The 12966-nt window shown below is 42.2% G+C and overlaps 1 protein-coding gene across 1 annotated transcript in view; it reads right to left on the bottom strand.

Moving 5' to 3' along the window:
* Positions 1-5031: 5031 nt before the first annotated feature.
* Positions 5032-12966, bottom strand: part of LOC139409827 (netrin receptor DCC-like) — a 567888-nt gene continuing 559953 nt past the window's right edge. The window contains exon 30 of the mRNA XM_071155214.1: positions 5032-5346. Coding sequence (XP_071011315.1) covers positions 5257-5346 — 90 coding nt within the window. The 3' untranslated portion in view covers positions 5032-5256. The remainder of the gene's footprint in view (positions 5347-12966) is intronic.

Raw genomic sequence — 12966 nt, 5'->3', positions numbered from 1 at the left:
TAGCATATCATGTAGAACAGATTATACCCATAGCATATCATCCATAAGAGGTTATAACCATAGCATATCATCCATAAGAGGTTATAACCATAGCATATCATGTAGAACAGGTTATACCCATAGCATATCATCCATAAGAGGCTATAACCATGGCATTTAATCCATAACAGATTATACCAATGGTCTTTAATCCATAACAGGTTATAACCATAGCATATCATGTAGAACAGGTTATAACCACAGCCTTTAATCCATAACAGGTTATACCCATAGCCTTTAATCTATAACAGGTTATAACCATAGCCTTTAATCTATAACAGGTTATAACCATAGCCTTTAATCCATAACAGGTGTTGAAGGCCACATTCGTTGGGTGGTTGGGTGCTCCAACCCTTTTAATGGCACAGTGATCTCACATTAGTAAAACCCAATATCCCATTATCTCACAGACACACCGGCTCTCTCGTCAGCACATTTGGCTAAATGAAGGTCACCTTGAGAGGAGTCCCAAAAGGGTACCCTGTTCCCTATGGGGCCCTGGTCAAAAGTAGTACACTACATAGGGAATAGGGTGTAATTTGGGACTCAAGTCTTGAATCCCTCTATGTTTACAACCAGTACACAGAGGCCCTTTCTTGTCCTGTCCAGTCCTGACTGGGAAAAGTCTCAGAGCACAGCTAGCTATCGCAAACTATTTGGTCTTTCAAATTTCGACTAACTTTCAACTTCAAATTTGACTTGTTATTCAAATATATGGACAATGTAGACAGTTTGTCTATGTTGTTGGCCATGATACGTGTGTCTATGTCATTTCGCAGCTCAAAGTTACTGTGGATGTGTTCCTTTTCTGAGAGGAAGTGCTACCCTGTACAGTGTCCTAACTAGGAGTTGTGACTCTATCCTAATATGGATAGCGTAATCCTGAAGTGGCTGATGGGAAAAAGACAACAGGAAGAGGCTATTCAATGGGACAGACATGAATACGTTTTCCTATTTGTTTTTTTGTCTTAAGCTAAAAACGACATTTTCCAGAATGATGAAATTGTTTTTCATAAATTAAATAAAAGTAAGAGTATTGCTGTAAATGATATATTAAATGTAATTATTTAAAGTTCCCCTGAACCACAAAGTCAATGGGTTTACAGGCAATTTGTCCTTCAATTGCTCTATGGAACAGTACAATGCAATACAATAAATAAAAAGCATTGGTTGTATCTTAAATGGTATCCTATTCTATATATATATAGAGCACTACTTTATGACCAGGGCTCCAGCCAAATGTAGTGTACTACATAGGGAATATAATGCCATTTGGGACTCAAGCCTTATTTTTCCATGTAGTCTTGCTGCAGCCATCCTTTCTGTCCAAGGTAAAAAAAAAATACACAAGAAAAAGATTGAGCCATGTTTCTGTTCGACTGACTGTCTTCCAGAGGAGAAGACCGTGTCGATAGAATGTCATAGATCATGTGTTACCCTGCGTTTAGGGCAAAGAGAGGAAGAAAAAAACAAAAGAGAGCACATTTTACATTTTCACACAGATCTCCATACAAATAGAGTGATCAACAAAGAGAAATACTAAGAACAAAAGGTGAAATGTATAGGCACATACAACGTCTTTTTTCTCAACAACGTAAAACAAACAAACAAAGTATTTTAATTAAAGGGCAAACAGATAAAAAAATAAAAATCTAAAACAAAATGACATTACTTACAAGATGAGCGGTTTGTTTTGTTTTGTGCCGAGTCGGGCTGATCTCTGAATCTTTAACGGAGGCGGCCATTATGTGTTTCTGTCCCTCGATGCTAATCCATGTGAATCTCTCACTGACACAGACATCAATACCATAACATTATACCATTCAGCATCCTCATTAATTTCCTGGAGTCATCTTTTCTATTTTTTTTTCCAAGAGCGCAAGTCAGAATTCTAATATTGAATAATGAATCCTGAAATTTGAAACAATGTAATGAATTCACTTCTTCACAACCCCCCCCTATACATGTTCAGAATGCCAATGCAGCTATTCCTTCTTCTTCTTCTTCTGTTTTTTGTCCCCAGGACAATCCATCGTCAGAAGAAAAATAGACACTTGCAAATTATAAAAGGGAGCACAGTTACCATGGGTTACCAGAGTCAAACATGAGGATATCGATGTCCTATTTCCATGGCGATTAATGATTCAGTTGTACATGCCCCCCCCCTCCCCCCCAGGTGCCTTGTTTTGTTAAAAAACTAAAGGTTATGTATCTATCGTCAGTGATGCATAGCTGTCCATGGAGCACCCTAATGTAAAACAATATCACAAGTCGGGAGGAGGCTGTTACAAATTGGATTAGAAATAGTTGTACTGCAAAATACTGTATATACTATATGGAAACTATATGGAAATCATATGCATCGTTTATCATCTATAAAATGCCCCCCCTGCATTAGCATCCAAAACAACCCCTGGGGTGATCGTATCCAAAACAACCCCTGGGGAAGTCGTATCCAAAACAACCCCTGGGGAAGTCGTATCCAAAACAACCCCTGGGGAAGTCGTATCCAAAACAACCCCTGGGGAAGTCGTATCCAAAACAACCCCTGGGGAAATCGTATCCAAAACAACCCCTGGGTTGATTGCAACCGTAACAACCCCTGGGGAAATCGTATCCAAAACAACCCCTGGGGTGATCGCATCCGAAACAACTCCTGGGGTGATCGCATCCAAACCAACCCCTGGGGAAATCGCAACCAAAACAACCTCTGGGTTGATTGATTGCAACCGTAACAACCCCTGGGGTGATCGCATCCAAAACAACCCCTGGGGTGATTGCATCCAAAACAACCCCTGGGGTGTACATGTGTTTGTCTCATGACAACCTTAACTGTTAAAAACTGAAGATCACCATCATCATCATCGTAATCATCACCACCAATGCATCATAAAGCAACAAAAAGATCCCGTTGGATAAGGTTGTCAACAGATACGTTTTAACAGTGACCAAACTCATTGTCAATAAAGTAAATATCATATATTCATACAAATGCCTTCCAACCACCTTGTAATACCACTTGATACCGTCTTGATCCCAATACGTTCCAAGACCCTCCATACCTCAACTGGAACGAGTGATTATAAGTCTGATTTGGACATGTTGTTCTAATGATTTCAAAACGACATTTTGGCAAATACCAAACAGCTGTCTGTGGTTGTGATAGGGTAGCAACATGACCAGGGCAGAGTTGAGGAGAAACAACATGACCAGGGCAGAGTTGAGGAGAAGCAACATGACCAGGGCAGAGTTGAGGAGAAGTAACATGACCAGGGCAGAGTTGAGGAGAAGCAACATGACCAGGGCAGAGTCGAGGAGAAGCAACACACTGTAGATGTAAGTCGAGGAGAAGCAACACACTGTAGATGTAAGTCGAGGAGAAGCAACATACTGTAGATGGACTCGAACAAGGAGATATGGAGATCTTTCCCGGGGTCTGCCATGATCCCCTAGAGTCCGTCTAGTGGTGATTCAGTTCTAGGTCTAACCAGTGTTCCCACAGCCTGTGGAATGTTCTAGGCTGTGGTCACTGACCATTAGCATGTGGTCACTGTGAGACCAACCACTGTGAGATTCTACCACTGTGAGATTCTACCACTGTGAGACCTACCACTGTGAGATTCTACCACTGTGAGATTCTACCACTGTGAGACCTACCACTGTGAGATTCTACCACTGTGAGATTCTACCACTGTGAGACCTACCACTGCGAGACCTACCACTGCGAGACCTTCCACTGCGAGACCTACCACTGTGAGACCTACCACTGCGAGACCTACCACTGTGAGACCTACCACTGTGAGATTCTACCACTGTGAGACCTACCACTGCGAGACCTACCACTGCGAGACCTTCCACTGCGAGACCTACCACTGTGAGACCTACCACTGCGAGACCTACCACTGCGAGACCTACCACTGTGAGACCTACCACTGTGACACCTACCACTGCGAGACCTACCACTGTGAGACCTACAACTGCGAGACCTACCATTGTGAGACCTACCACTGCGAGACCTACCACTGTGAGACCTACCACTGTGAGACCTACCACTGTGAGACCTACCACTGTGAGACCTACCACAGCGAGACCTACCACTGTGAGACCTACCACTGCGACACCTACCACAGCGAGACCTACCACTGCGAGACCTACCATTGTGAGACCTACCACTGTGAGACCTACCACTGTGAGACCTACCACAGCGAGACCTACCACTGTGAGACCTACCACTGTGAGACCTACCACTGTGAGACGTACCACTGCGAGACCTACCACTGTGAGACCTACCACTGCGACACCTACCACAGCGAGACCTACCACTGCGAGACCTACCATTGTGAGACCTACCACTGTGAGACCTACCACTGTAAGACCTACCACAGCGAGACCTACCACTGTGAGACCTACCACTGTGAGACCTACCACTGTGAGACGTACCACTGCGAGACCTACCACAGCGAGACCTACCACTGTGAGACCTACCACTGCGACACCTACCACAGCGAGACCTACCACTGCGAGACCTACCACTGTGAGACCTACCACTGTGAGACGTACCACTGCGAGACGTACCACTGCGAGACCTACCACAGCGAGACCTACCACAGCGAGACCTACCACTGTGAGACCTACCATTGTCATCTCACATCATCACCAGGCAACGAGGGTCCAGAGAAACATTGATGTCTGGAGATAGCAAACAGTCCTTAGGTCTTATAGGTCCAGCTGTTACACTTGAGCTTCAGTTCCAAATTCAATCCAAAACACCAGTAATGCACATGGAAACAAAAAACAAAAACAACATTGATCAATGAAAACTCAAAAAATGTACGTTTTAAAGGGAAAACAACACTGTGGAAAACATAAAATAGAATTTCTTCATCGTTTATCATTTTAGAGTCTTCGTCGTCCCCCTTTCAGAGGTCCTGGGGGTCGGGGGGGGGGGGGGTATTATAGAGGAACAGACAGGACAGATACGGGGGTTGGTTACAGTATTAAAGGGACACAGAGAGGTCCGTTAGGTGGGTTGGTTATAGTATTATAGGGGGTTTGTTGAGAAGTATCTGTGTTTCTGAGGTCCAGGCACCATGCCCCTCCCCCCTCTGCCCCTTGTTTCTGTGTTCCTGCTTCTTCTAGTGGTACTGCTATCTGTCTGTGCTGTGTTGTAGGTCTGACGGACTGTCTGGGTGGGACTCTCTGCCAGGGCTGCTGGGATTAAAAGGCCGAGCCAGTGATGGCGTTGAGTTGCTTCATAAGTCCCTCTAGGCTTGCCATCTGTTCACTCAAGTCGTCTTGTTCGTAAACCTAGAAGATAAAAAAACAAAAGTCCACTGTCACACAAATTCAAAGAAGAGTCATCGTCGTCCAGAATAATTGCAGGGAGAAATGTATTGCTTTTTATTCAGTTAAAGCAGAGGTGTCAAACTCATTCCGAAATAATTACAACATAGCAATTAAACACTGGAGTGATAGATGTGCAGAAGATGAATGTGCAAGTAGAGATACTGGGGTGCAAAGGAGCAAGATAAATAAATAAATACAGTATGGGGATGAGGTTGGTAGATAGATGGGCTATTTACAGATGGGCTATGTACAGGTGCAGTGATCTGTGAGCTGCTCTGACAGCTGATGCTTAAAGTTAGTGAGGGAGGTATGAGTCTCCAGCTTCAGTGATTTTTGCAATTCGTTCCAGTCATTGGCAGCAGAGAACTGGAAGGAGAGGCAACCAAAGAGGTGTTGGCTTTGGGGATGACCAGTGAAATATACCTGCTGGAGCGTGTGCTATGGGTGCTGCTATAGTGACCAGTGAGCTGAGATAAGTTGGGACCTAGCAAAGACTTATAGATGACCTGGAGCCAGTGGGTTTGGCGATGAATATGAAGCGAGGGCCAGCCAACGAGAGCATACAGGTCGCAGTGGTGGGTAGTATATGAGGCTTTGGTGTCAAATTGGATGGCACTGTGATAGACTGCATCCAATTTGCTGAGTAGAGTCTTGGACGCTATTTTATAGATGACATCGCCGAAGTCAAGGATCAGTAGGATAGTCAGTTTTACGAGGGTATGTTTGGCAGCATGAGTGAAGGAGGCTTTGTTGCGAAATAGGAAGCCAATTCTAGATTTAACTTTGGATTGGGGATGCTTAATGTGAGTCTGGAAGGAGAGTTTACAATCTAACCAGACACTTAGAATATGTGGCCAACTACAAGTCAGAACCGTCCAGAGTAGTGATGCTGGATGGGCGGCAGGTGTGGGCAGCGATCGGTTGAAGAGCATGCATTTAGTTTTACATGCATTTAAGAGCAGTTGGAGGCTACGGAAGGAGAGTTGTATGGCACTGAAGCTCGTCTGGAGGTTAGTTAAACACAGTGTCCAAAGAAGGGCCAGAAGTATACAGAATGGTGTTGTCTGTGTAGAGGTGGATTAGAGAATCACCAGCAGCAAGAGCAACATCATTGATATATACAGAGAAAAGAGTCGGCCCGTGAACTGAACCCTGTGGCTCCCCCATAGAGAATGCCAGAGGACCGGACAACATGTCCTCCGATTTAACACACTTGAGTCGAAAGCCTTGGCCAGGTCGATGAATACGGCTGCACAGTAATGTCTCTTATCGAGGGCGGTTATGATATCGTTTCGGACCTTGAGCGTGGCTGAGGTGCACCCATGACCAGCTCGTAAACCAACTGCATAGCGGAGGAGGTACGGTGGGATTCAAAATGGTCGGTGATCTGTTGGTTAACTGGGCGTTTCCAAAGACCTTAGAAAGGCACGGTAGGATAGATATAGGTCTGTAGCAGTTTGGGTCTAGATACATTTACATTAAGACCTAAATTAAATGAAGACCTAGACAACAAGGTGAGGGAAATTCCTTACTAATTAGTGACCTTAATTTAGCAATCAATTACAAGGTTGGAAGGAAAACCCGTAAACACTCGGCCTTTTGTGGAATGAGTTTGACACGCGAGTTAAGGGAACAGCAGCAAAGTAGGCTTGAAGGAAAAACTGATGATACATACAGTACTTTATATTGGTATGATACATACAGTACTTTATATTGGTATGATACATACAGTACTTTATATTGGTATGATACATACAGTACTTTATATTGGTATGATACATACAGTACTTTATATTGGTATGATACATACAGTACTTTATATTGGTATGATACATACAGTACTTTATATCGGTATGATACATGCAGTACTTTATATTGGTATGATACATACAGTACTTTATATTGGTATGATATATACAGTACTTTATATTGGTATGATACATACAGTACTTTATATTGGTATGATATATACAGTACTTTATATTGGTATGATACATACAGTACTTTATATTGGTATGATACATACAGTACTTTATATTGGTATGATACATACAGTACTTTATATTGGTATGATACATACAGTACTTTATATTGGTGTGATCATACAGTACTTTATATTGGTATGATACATACAGTACTTTATATTGGTATGATACATACAGTACTTTATATTGGTGTGATCATACAGTACTTTATATTGGTATGATACATACAGTACTTTATATTGGTATGATACATACAGTACTTTATATTGGTAGGATACATACAGTACTTTATATTGGTATGATACATACAGTACTTTATATTGGTATGATACATACAGTACTTTATATTGGTATGATACATACAGTACTTTATATTGGTATGATACATACAGTACTTTATATTGGTGTGATACATACAGTACTTTATATTGGTATGATACATACAGTACTTTATATTGGTGTGATCATACAGTACTTTATATTGGTGTGATCATACAGTACTTTATATTGGTATGATACATACAGTACTTTATATTGGCATGAACATGGGTCTCAGTGAATCCCTTTATATCTGAGTGATTATAGCTTCCATGTAAACAGCATCAATATCAGTCTGCTGTTATTAACCTTGCATTTACTTACCAGTGGAACGACAAGTGATTTACCATCGTGATTCTCCCAAAGTGTGTGTGTGGGTGGACACACTCTGATTCTGGTTATTTTCCTCTCTCTTTAGCTGTGACCTCCAGTCAGACAGCTTCCTCCCTCTCTATCTGTGACCTCCAGCCAGAAAGCTTCCTTCCCCTCTCTCTCTATCTGTGACCTCCAGTCAGACAGCTTCCCCTCTCTCTGTGACCTCCAGTCAGACAGCTTCCTCTCTCTCTGTGACCTCCAGTCAGACAGCTTCCTCTCTCTCCCTATCTGTGACCTCCAGTCAGACAGCTTCCTCTCTCTCTATCTGTGACCTCCAGTCAGACAGCTTCCTCTCTCTCCCTATCTGTGACCTCCAGTCAGACAGCTTCCTCTCTCTCTATCTGTGACCTCCAGTTAGACAGCTTCCTCTCTCTCTGTGACCTCCAGTCAGACCGCTTCCTCTCTCTCTCTCTGTGACCTCCAGTCAGACAGCTTCCTCTCTCTCCCTATCTGTGACCTCCAGTCAGACAGCTTCCTCTCTCTCTCTCTCTGTGACCTCCAGTCAGACAGCTTCCTCTCTCTCCCTATCTGTGACCTCCAGTCAGACAGCTTCCTCTCTCTCTCTATCTGTGACCTCCAGTCAGACAGCTTCCTCCCTCTCTCTCTATCTGTGACCTCCAGTCAGACAGCTTCCTCCCTCTCTCTCTATCTGTGACCTCTAGTTAGACAGCTTCCTCCTTCTCTCTCCATCTGTGACCTCCAGTCAGACAGCTTCCTCTCTCTCTGTGACCTCCAGTCAGACAGCTTCCTCTCTCTCTGTGACCTCCAGTCAGACAGCTTCCTCCCTCTCTCTTTAGCTGTGACCTCCAGTCAGACAGCTAAAACAGCTAAAGTGATAAACTGGTCTCCACAGTCCACAGTCCACAGTTCAGAGTTCAGAGAGTTAATATAAAAATGCCTTTAAAAGGAGAATGGAAACACTTCAGGTCGTAAAGCTGAGCAAACAGATGTATTCAATCCACTAATACTAAACATGTGCTCGTAACATAGAAACATCTATCTATTTTAAGTATTTTGATCATGAACAACGTTTATTAAAGGTATGGGCAGCGCCATCTTGAACTGCCAATGCGTCATTGTAAGTTTGGCGTTGAGACTGAAATGAACGCTGCTTTGCCTCCACGGGACCTGAAAGGGTTCTCACAACTTTGACAACACTATCATTGAAATCAGGACAACAATATTAAGGTACGAAACTGTTAACTATTAAGTTTTATGTTGATAATTATAATGTACTATATGTACTTAGAGTATTTGTTTCCTATTGATAAGATGTGAAATTATTTATATATTTTTATTTAACATTTATTTAACTAGGCAAGTGAGTTAAGAACATTACAATGACGGCCTAACCTGGCCCAATTGTGCACCACCCTATGGCCACCCCACCGCCCAATTGTGCACCACCCTATGGCCACCCACCGCCCAATTGTGCACCACCCTATGGCCACCCACCGCCCAATTGTGCACCACCCTATGGCCACCCACCGCCCAATTGTGCACCACCCTATGGCACTCCCAATTACGGGCCAGATGTGAAACAGCCTGGATTTGAACCAGGTACTGTAGTGATGCCTCTTGCACTGAGATGCAGTACTGTAGACCGCTCCGCCACTCGGGAGCACCAAAATGTAGATAACAAGCTGAGCAGGCAATCAGCCAAACGAGGCTGGTAGCTAGCTAGTCGACTTGATTTAGCTCTTGTCTTGTCTCTTTGATGTAAATGTTTTCATTGATAACTGTACAAAATTAAATACTCGTATTAACAATTTGAAGAGCATTTGTCATTAGGTATGAACAAGACCTTGCTAGCTAAAACAAAATGGCTACTTAGCTAGCTAAAACAAAATGGCTACCTAGCCAGCTAAAACAAAATGGCTACCTAGCCAGCCAGGCAAAACAGAGGTCTGCTGCAGGATTGTTAATTTTACCAGTAAAATGTTTGATCCCCGATATAAGTAGGTAGCTACAGTAATTATTAGTTGGCTAGCTGTCTTTTTTTAAATCTGTGACGTCTATGATTCCTGAAAATAGTAATCCCGAGCCTGAAGCCTAACCCTTGTGATGATTGCTAGCTATGATGACTTTTAAAAAACCTCAGCTTAGTGAGTGCATCATCCTGGTACTTAGCTACTTACAGGCATATCATATTATTTCAGTCATGGAGTATCAGATTAAATTATCTAAGTATCCATCTTTTTTTTCTCAAACGTTAGAGTGAAATCCTTTGGATGATCAAATTTAACTTTTGTCACCTTGCAAGCCCAATTTGATAACTTGTACAATTCCTTTTTTTTATGTGACTGATTACCATTTGATTGACGTGGTGCGATCGTGTGTCATATAATTTGAAATGTCTGTTTGTATGTATATGTATGTATATGTACGTACAGTGCCTTGCGAAAGTATTCGGCCCCCTTGAACTTTGCGACCTTTTGCCACATTTCAGGCTTCAAACATAAAGATATAAAACTGTATTTTTTTGTGAAGAATCAACAACAAGTGGGACACAATCATGAAGTGGAACGACATTTATTGGATATTTCAAACTTTTTTAACAAATCAAAAACTGAAAAATTGGGCGTGCAAAATTATTCAGCCCCTTTACTTTCAGTGCATCAAACTCTCTCCAGAAGTTCAGTGAGGATCTCTGAATGATCCAATGTTGACCTAAATGACTAATGATGATAAATACAATCCACTTGTGTGTAATCAAGTCTCCGTATAAATGCACCTGCACTGTGATAGTCTCAGAGGTTCGTCAAAAGCGCAGAGAGCATCATGAAGAACAAGGAACACACCAGGCAGGTCCGAGATACTGTTGTGAAGAAGTTTAAAGCCGGATATGGATACAAAAAGATTTCCCAAGCTTTAAACATCCCAATGAGCACTGTGCAAGCGATAATATTGAAATGGAAGGAGTATCAGACCACTGCAAATCTACCAAGACCTGGCCGTCCCCCTAAACTTTCAGCTCATACAAGGAGAAGACTGATCAGAGATGCAGCCAAGAGGCCCATGATCACTCTGGATGAACTGCAGAGATCTACAGCTGAGGTGGGAGACTCTGTCCATAGGACAACAATCAGTCGTATATTGCACAAATCTGGCCTTTATGGAAGAGTGGCAAGAAGAAAGCCATTTCTTAAAGATATCCATAAAAAGTGTCATTTAAAGTTTGCCACAAGACACCTGGGAGACACACCAAACATGTGGAAGAAGGTGCTCTGGTCAGATGAAACCAAAATTGAACTTTTTGGCAACAATGCAACAAGTTATGTTTGGCGTAAAAGCAACACAGCTGAACACACCATCCCCACTGTCAAACATGGTGGTGGCAGCATCATGGTTTGGGCCTGCTTTTCTTCAGCAGGGACAGGGAAGATGGTTAAAATTGATGGGAAGATGGATGGAGCCAAATACAGGACCATTCTGGAAGAAAACCTGATGGAGTCTGCAAAAGACCTGAGAAAGGATGGAGATTTGTCTTCCAACAAGACAATGATCCAAAACATAAAGCAAAATCTACAATGGAATGGTTCAAAAATAAACATATCCAGGTGTTAGAATGGCCAAGTCAAAGTCCAGACCTGAATCCAATCGAGAATCTGTGGAAAGAACTGAAAACTGCTGTTCACAAATGCTCTCCATCCAACCTCACTGAGCTTGAGCTGTTTGCAAAGGAGGAATGGGAAAAAATGTCAGTCTCTCGATGTGCAAAACTGATAGCGACATACCCCAAGCGACTTACAGCTGTAATCGCAGAAAAAGGTGGCGCTACAAAGTATTAACTTAAGGGGGCTGAATAATTTTGCACGCACAATTTTTCAGTTTTTGATTTGTTAAAAAAGTTTGAAATATCCAATAAATGTTGTTCCACTTCATGATTGTGTCCCACTTGTTGTTGATTCTTCACAAAAAAATACAGTTTTATATCTTTATGTTTGAAGCCTGAAATGTGGCAAAAGGTCGCAAAGTTCAAGGGGGCCGAATACTTTTGCAAGGCACTGTATATACGTATTCATATATATATATACGTATTCATATATAGTTTGACACCAGTAAAATAACGCTCATTAATGCACGTAGAGGTCAGGGTCTCGGTAAATTCAGGAATTCCCAAAACTCTCCTACTGATGACACAACAATGTCAATATGGCGATTTACAGTTAAAACCTCGCGCAGGGTTCGTCTCCTAGGTTTGGCCTCAGGCCAATTCTGTTCTGAGCTAATAGTTAGCGGGACATAACATAATTAGTATATCATATTAGCATAATTCATTGTATATTGAACAACATTTTAACACTTTTGATTAGTACATAATACATTCAGTGACAATAACGTGATCATTTTGTTCTGATTATAAAGACACCAATGTCTCTCTATTCAATTATTATTTTGGTCTATTTTCTCTGTGCGTTGATTGGTGGGGAAAACAGGTCTATGTCTATATCTACACTACATTTTGTATTTTTTACGTCAACATTTTGTTCAGAACAATTAATTAATTAATTAACTCAGCAGTGCTGAGTCCTTGTTTTGGGTGTCATTCTCAGAGGAACACAGCACAGTAAAGAAACGTGCATTTTATGTTCTAACAACGTTTTGGATCGTCTTACTCCCGCGAGTCCTCATTTTCGTCCATGAACGCAAAACGGACTCACGACAGTAAACCGGCTTTCACACAAGTCAATCGAGGACCGTCTCCGGCATCAAAATCAAATCCATCTCACGCGTCATCCACAAGATGGTGTTCGTGAAATGCAACTTTCCCCTACTGAGTAAGTCAGTTAGTGGCCTATATGACAGTATTCAATAAATACTCACATTATTGGGAGTGTTTAACCAGGGATATTTAGGTCTGAATCTGACAGGAGCAGCCCGATACAGACATTCAGACACA

This window comes from Oncorhynchus clarkii, chromosome 5, assembly GCF_045791955.1.
Source record: "Oncorhynchus clarkii lewisi isolate Uvic-CL-2024 chromosome 5, UVic_Ocla_1.0, whole genome shotgun sequence".
Taxonomy (NCBI): domain Eukaryota; kingdom Metazoa; phylum Chordata; class Actinopteri; order Salmoniformes; family Salmonidae; genus Oncorhynchus; species Oncorhynchus clarkii.
This window is presented reverse-complemented; position numbering and strand designations above follow the sequence as displayed.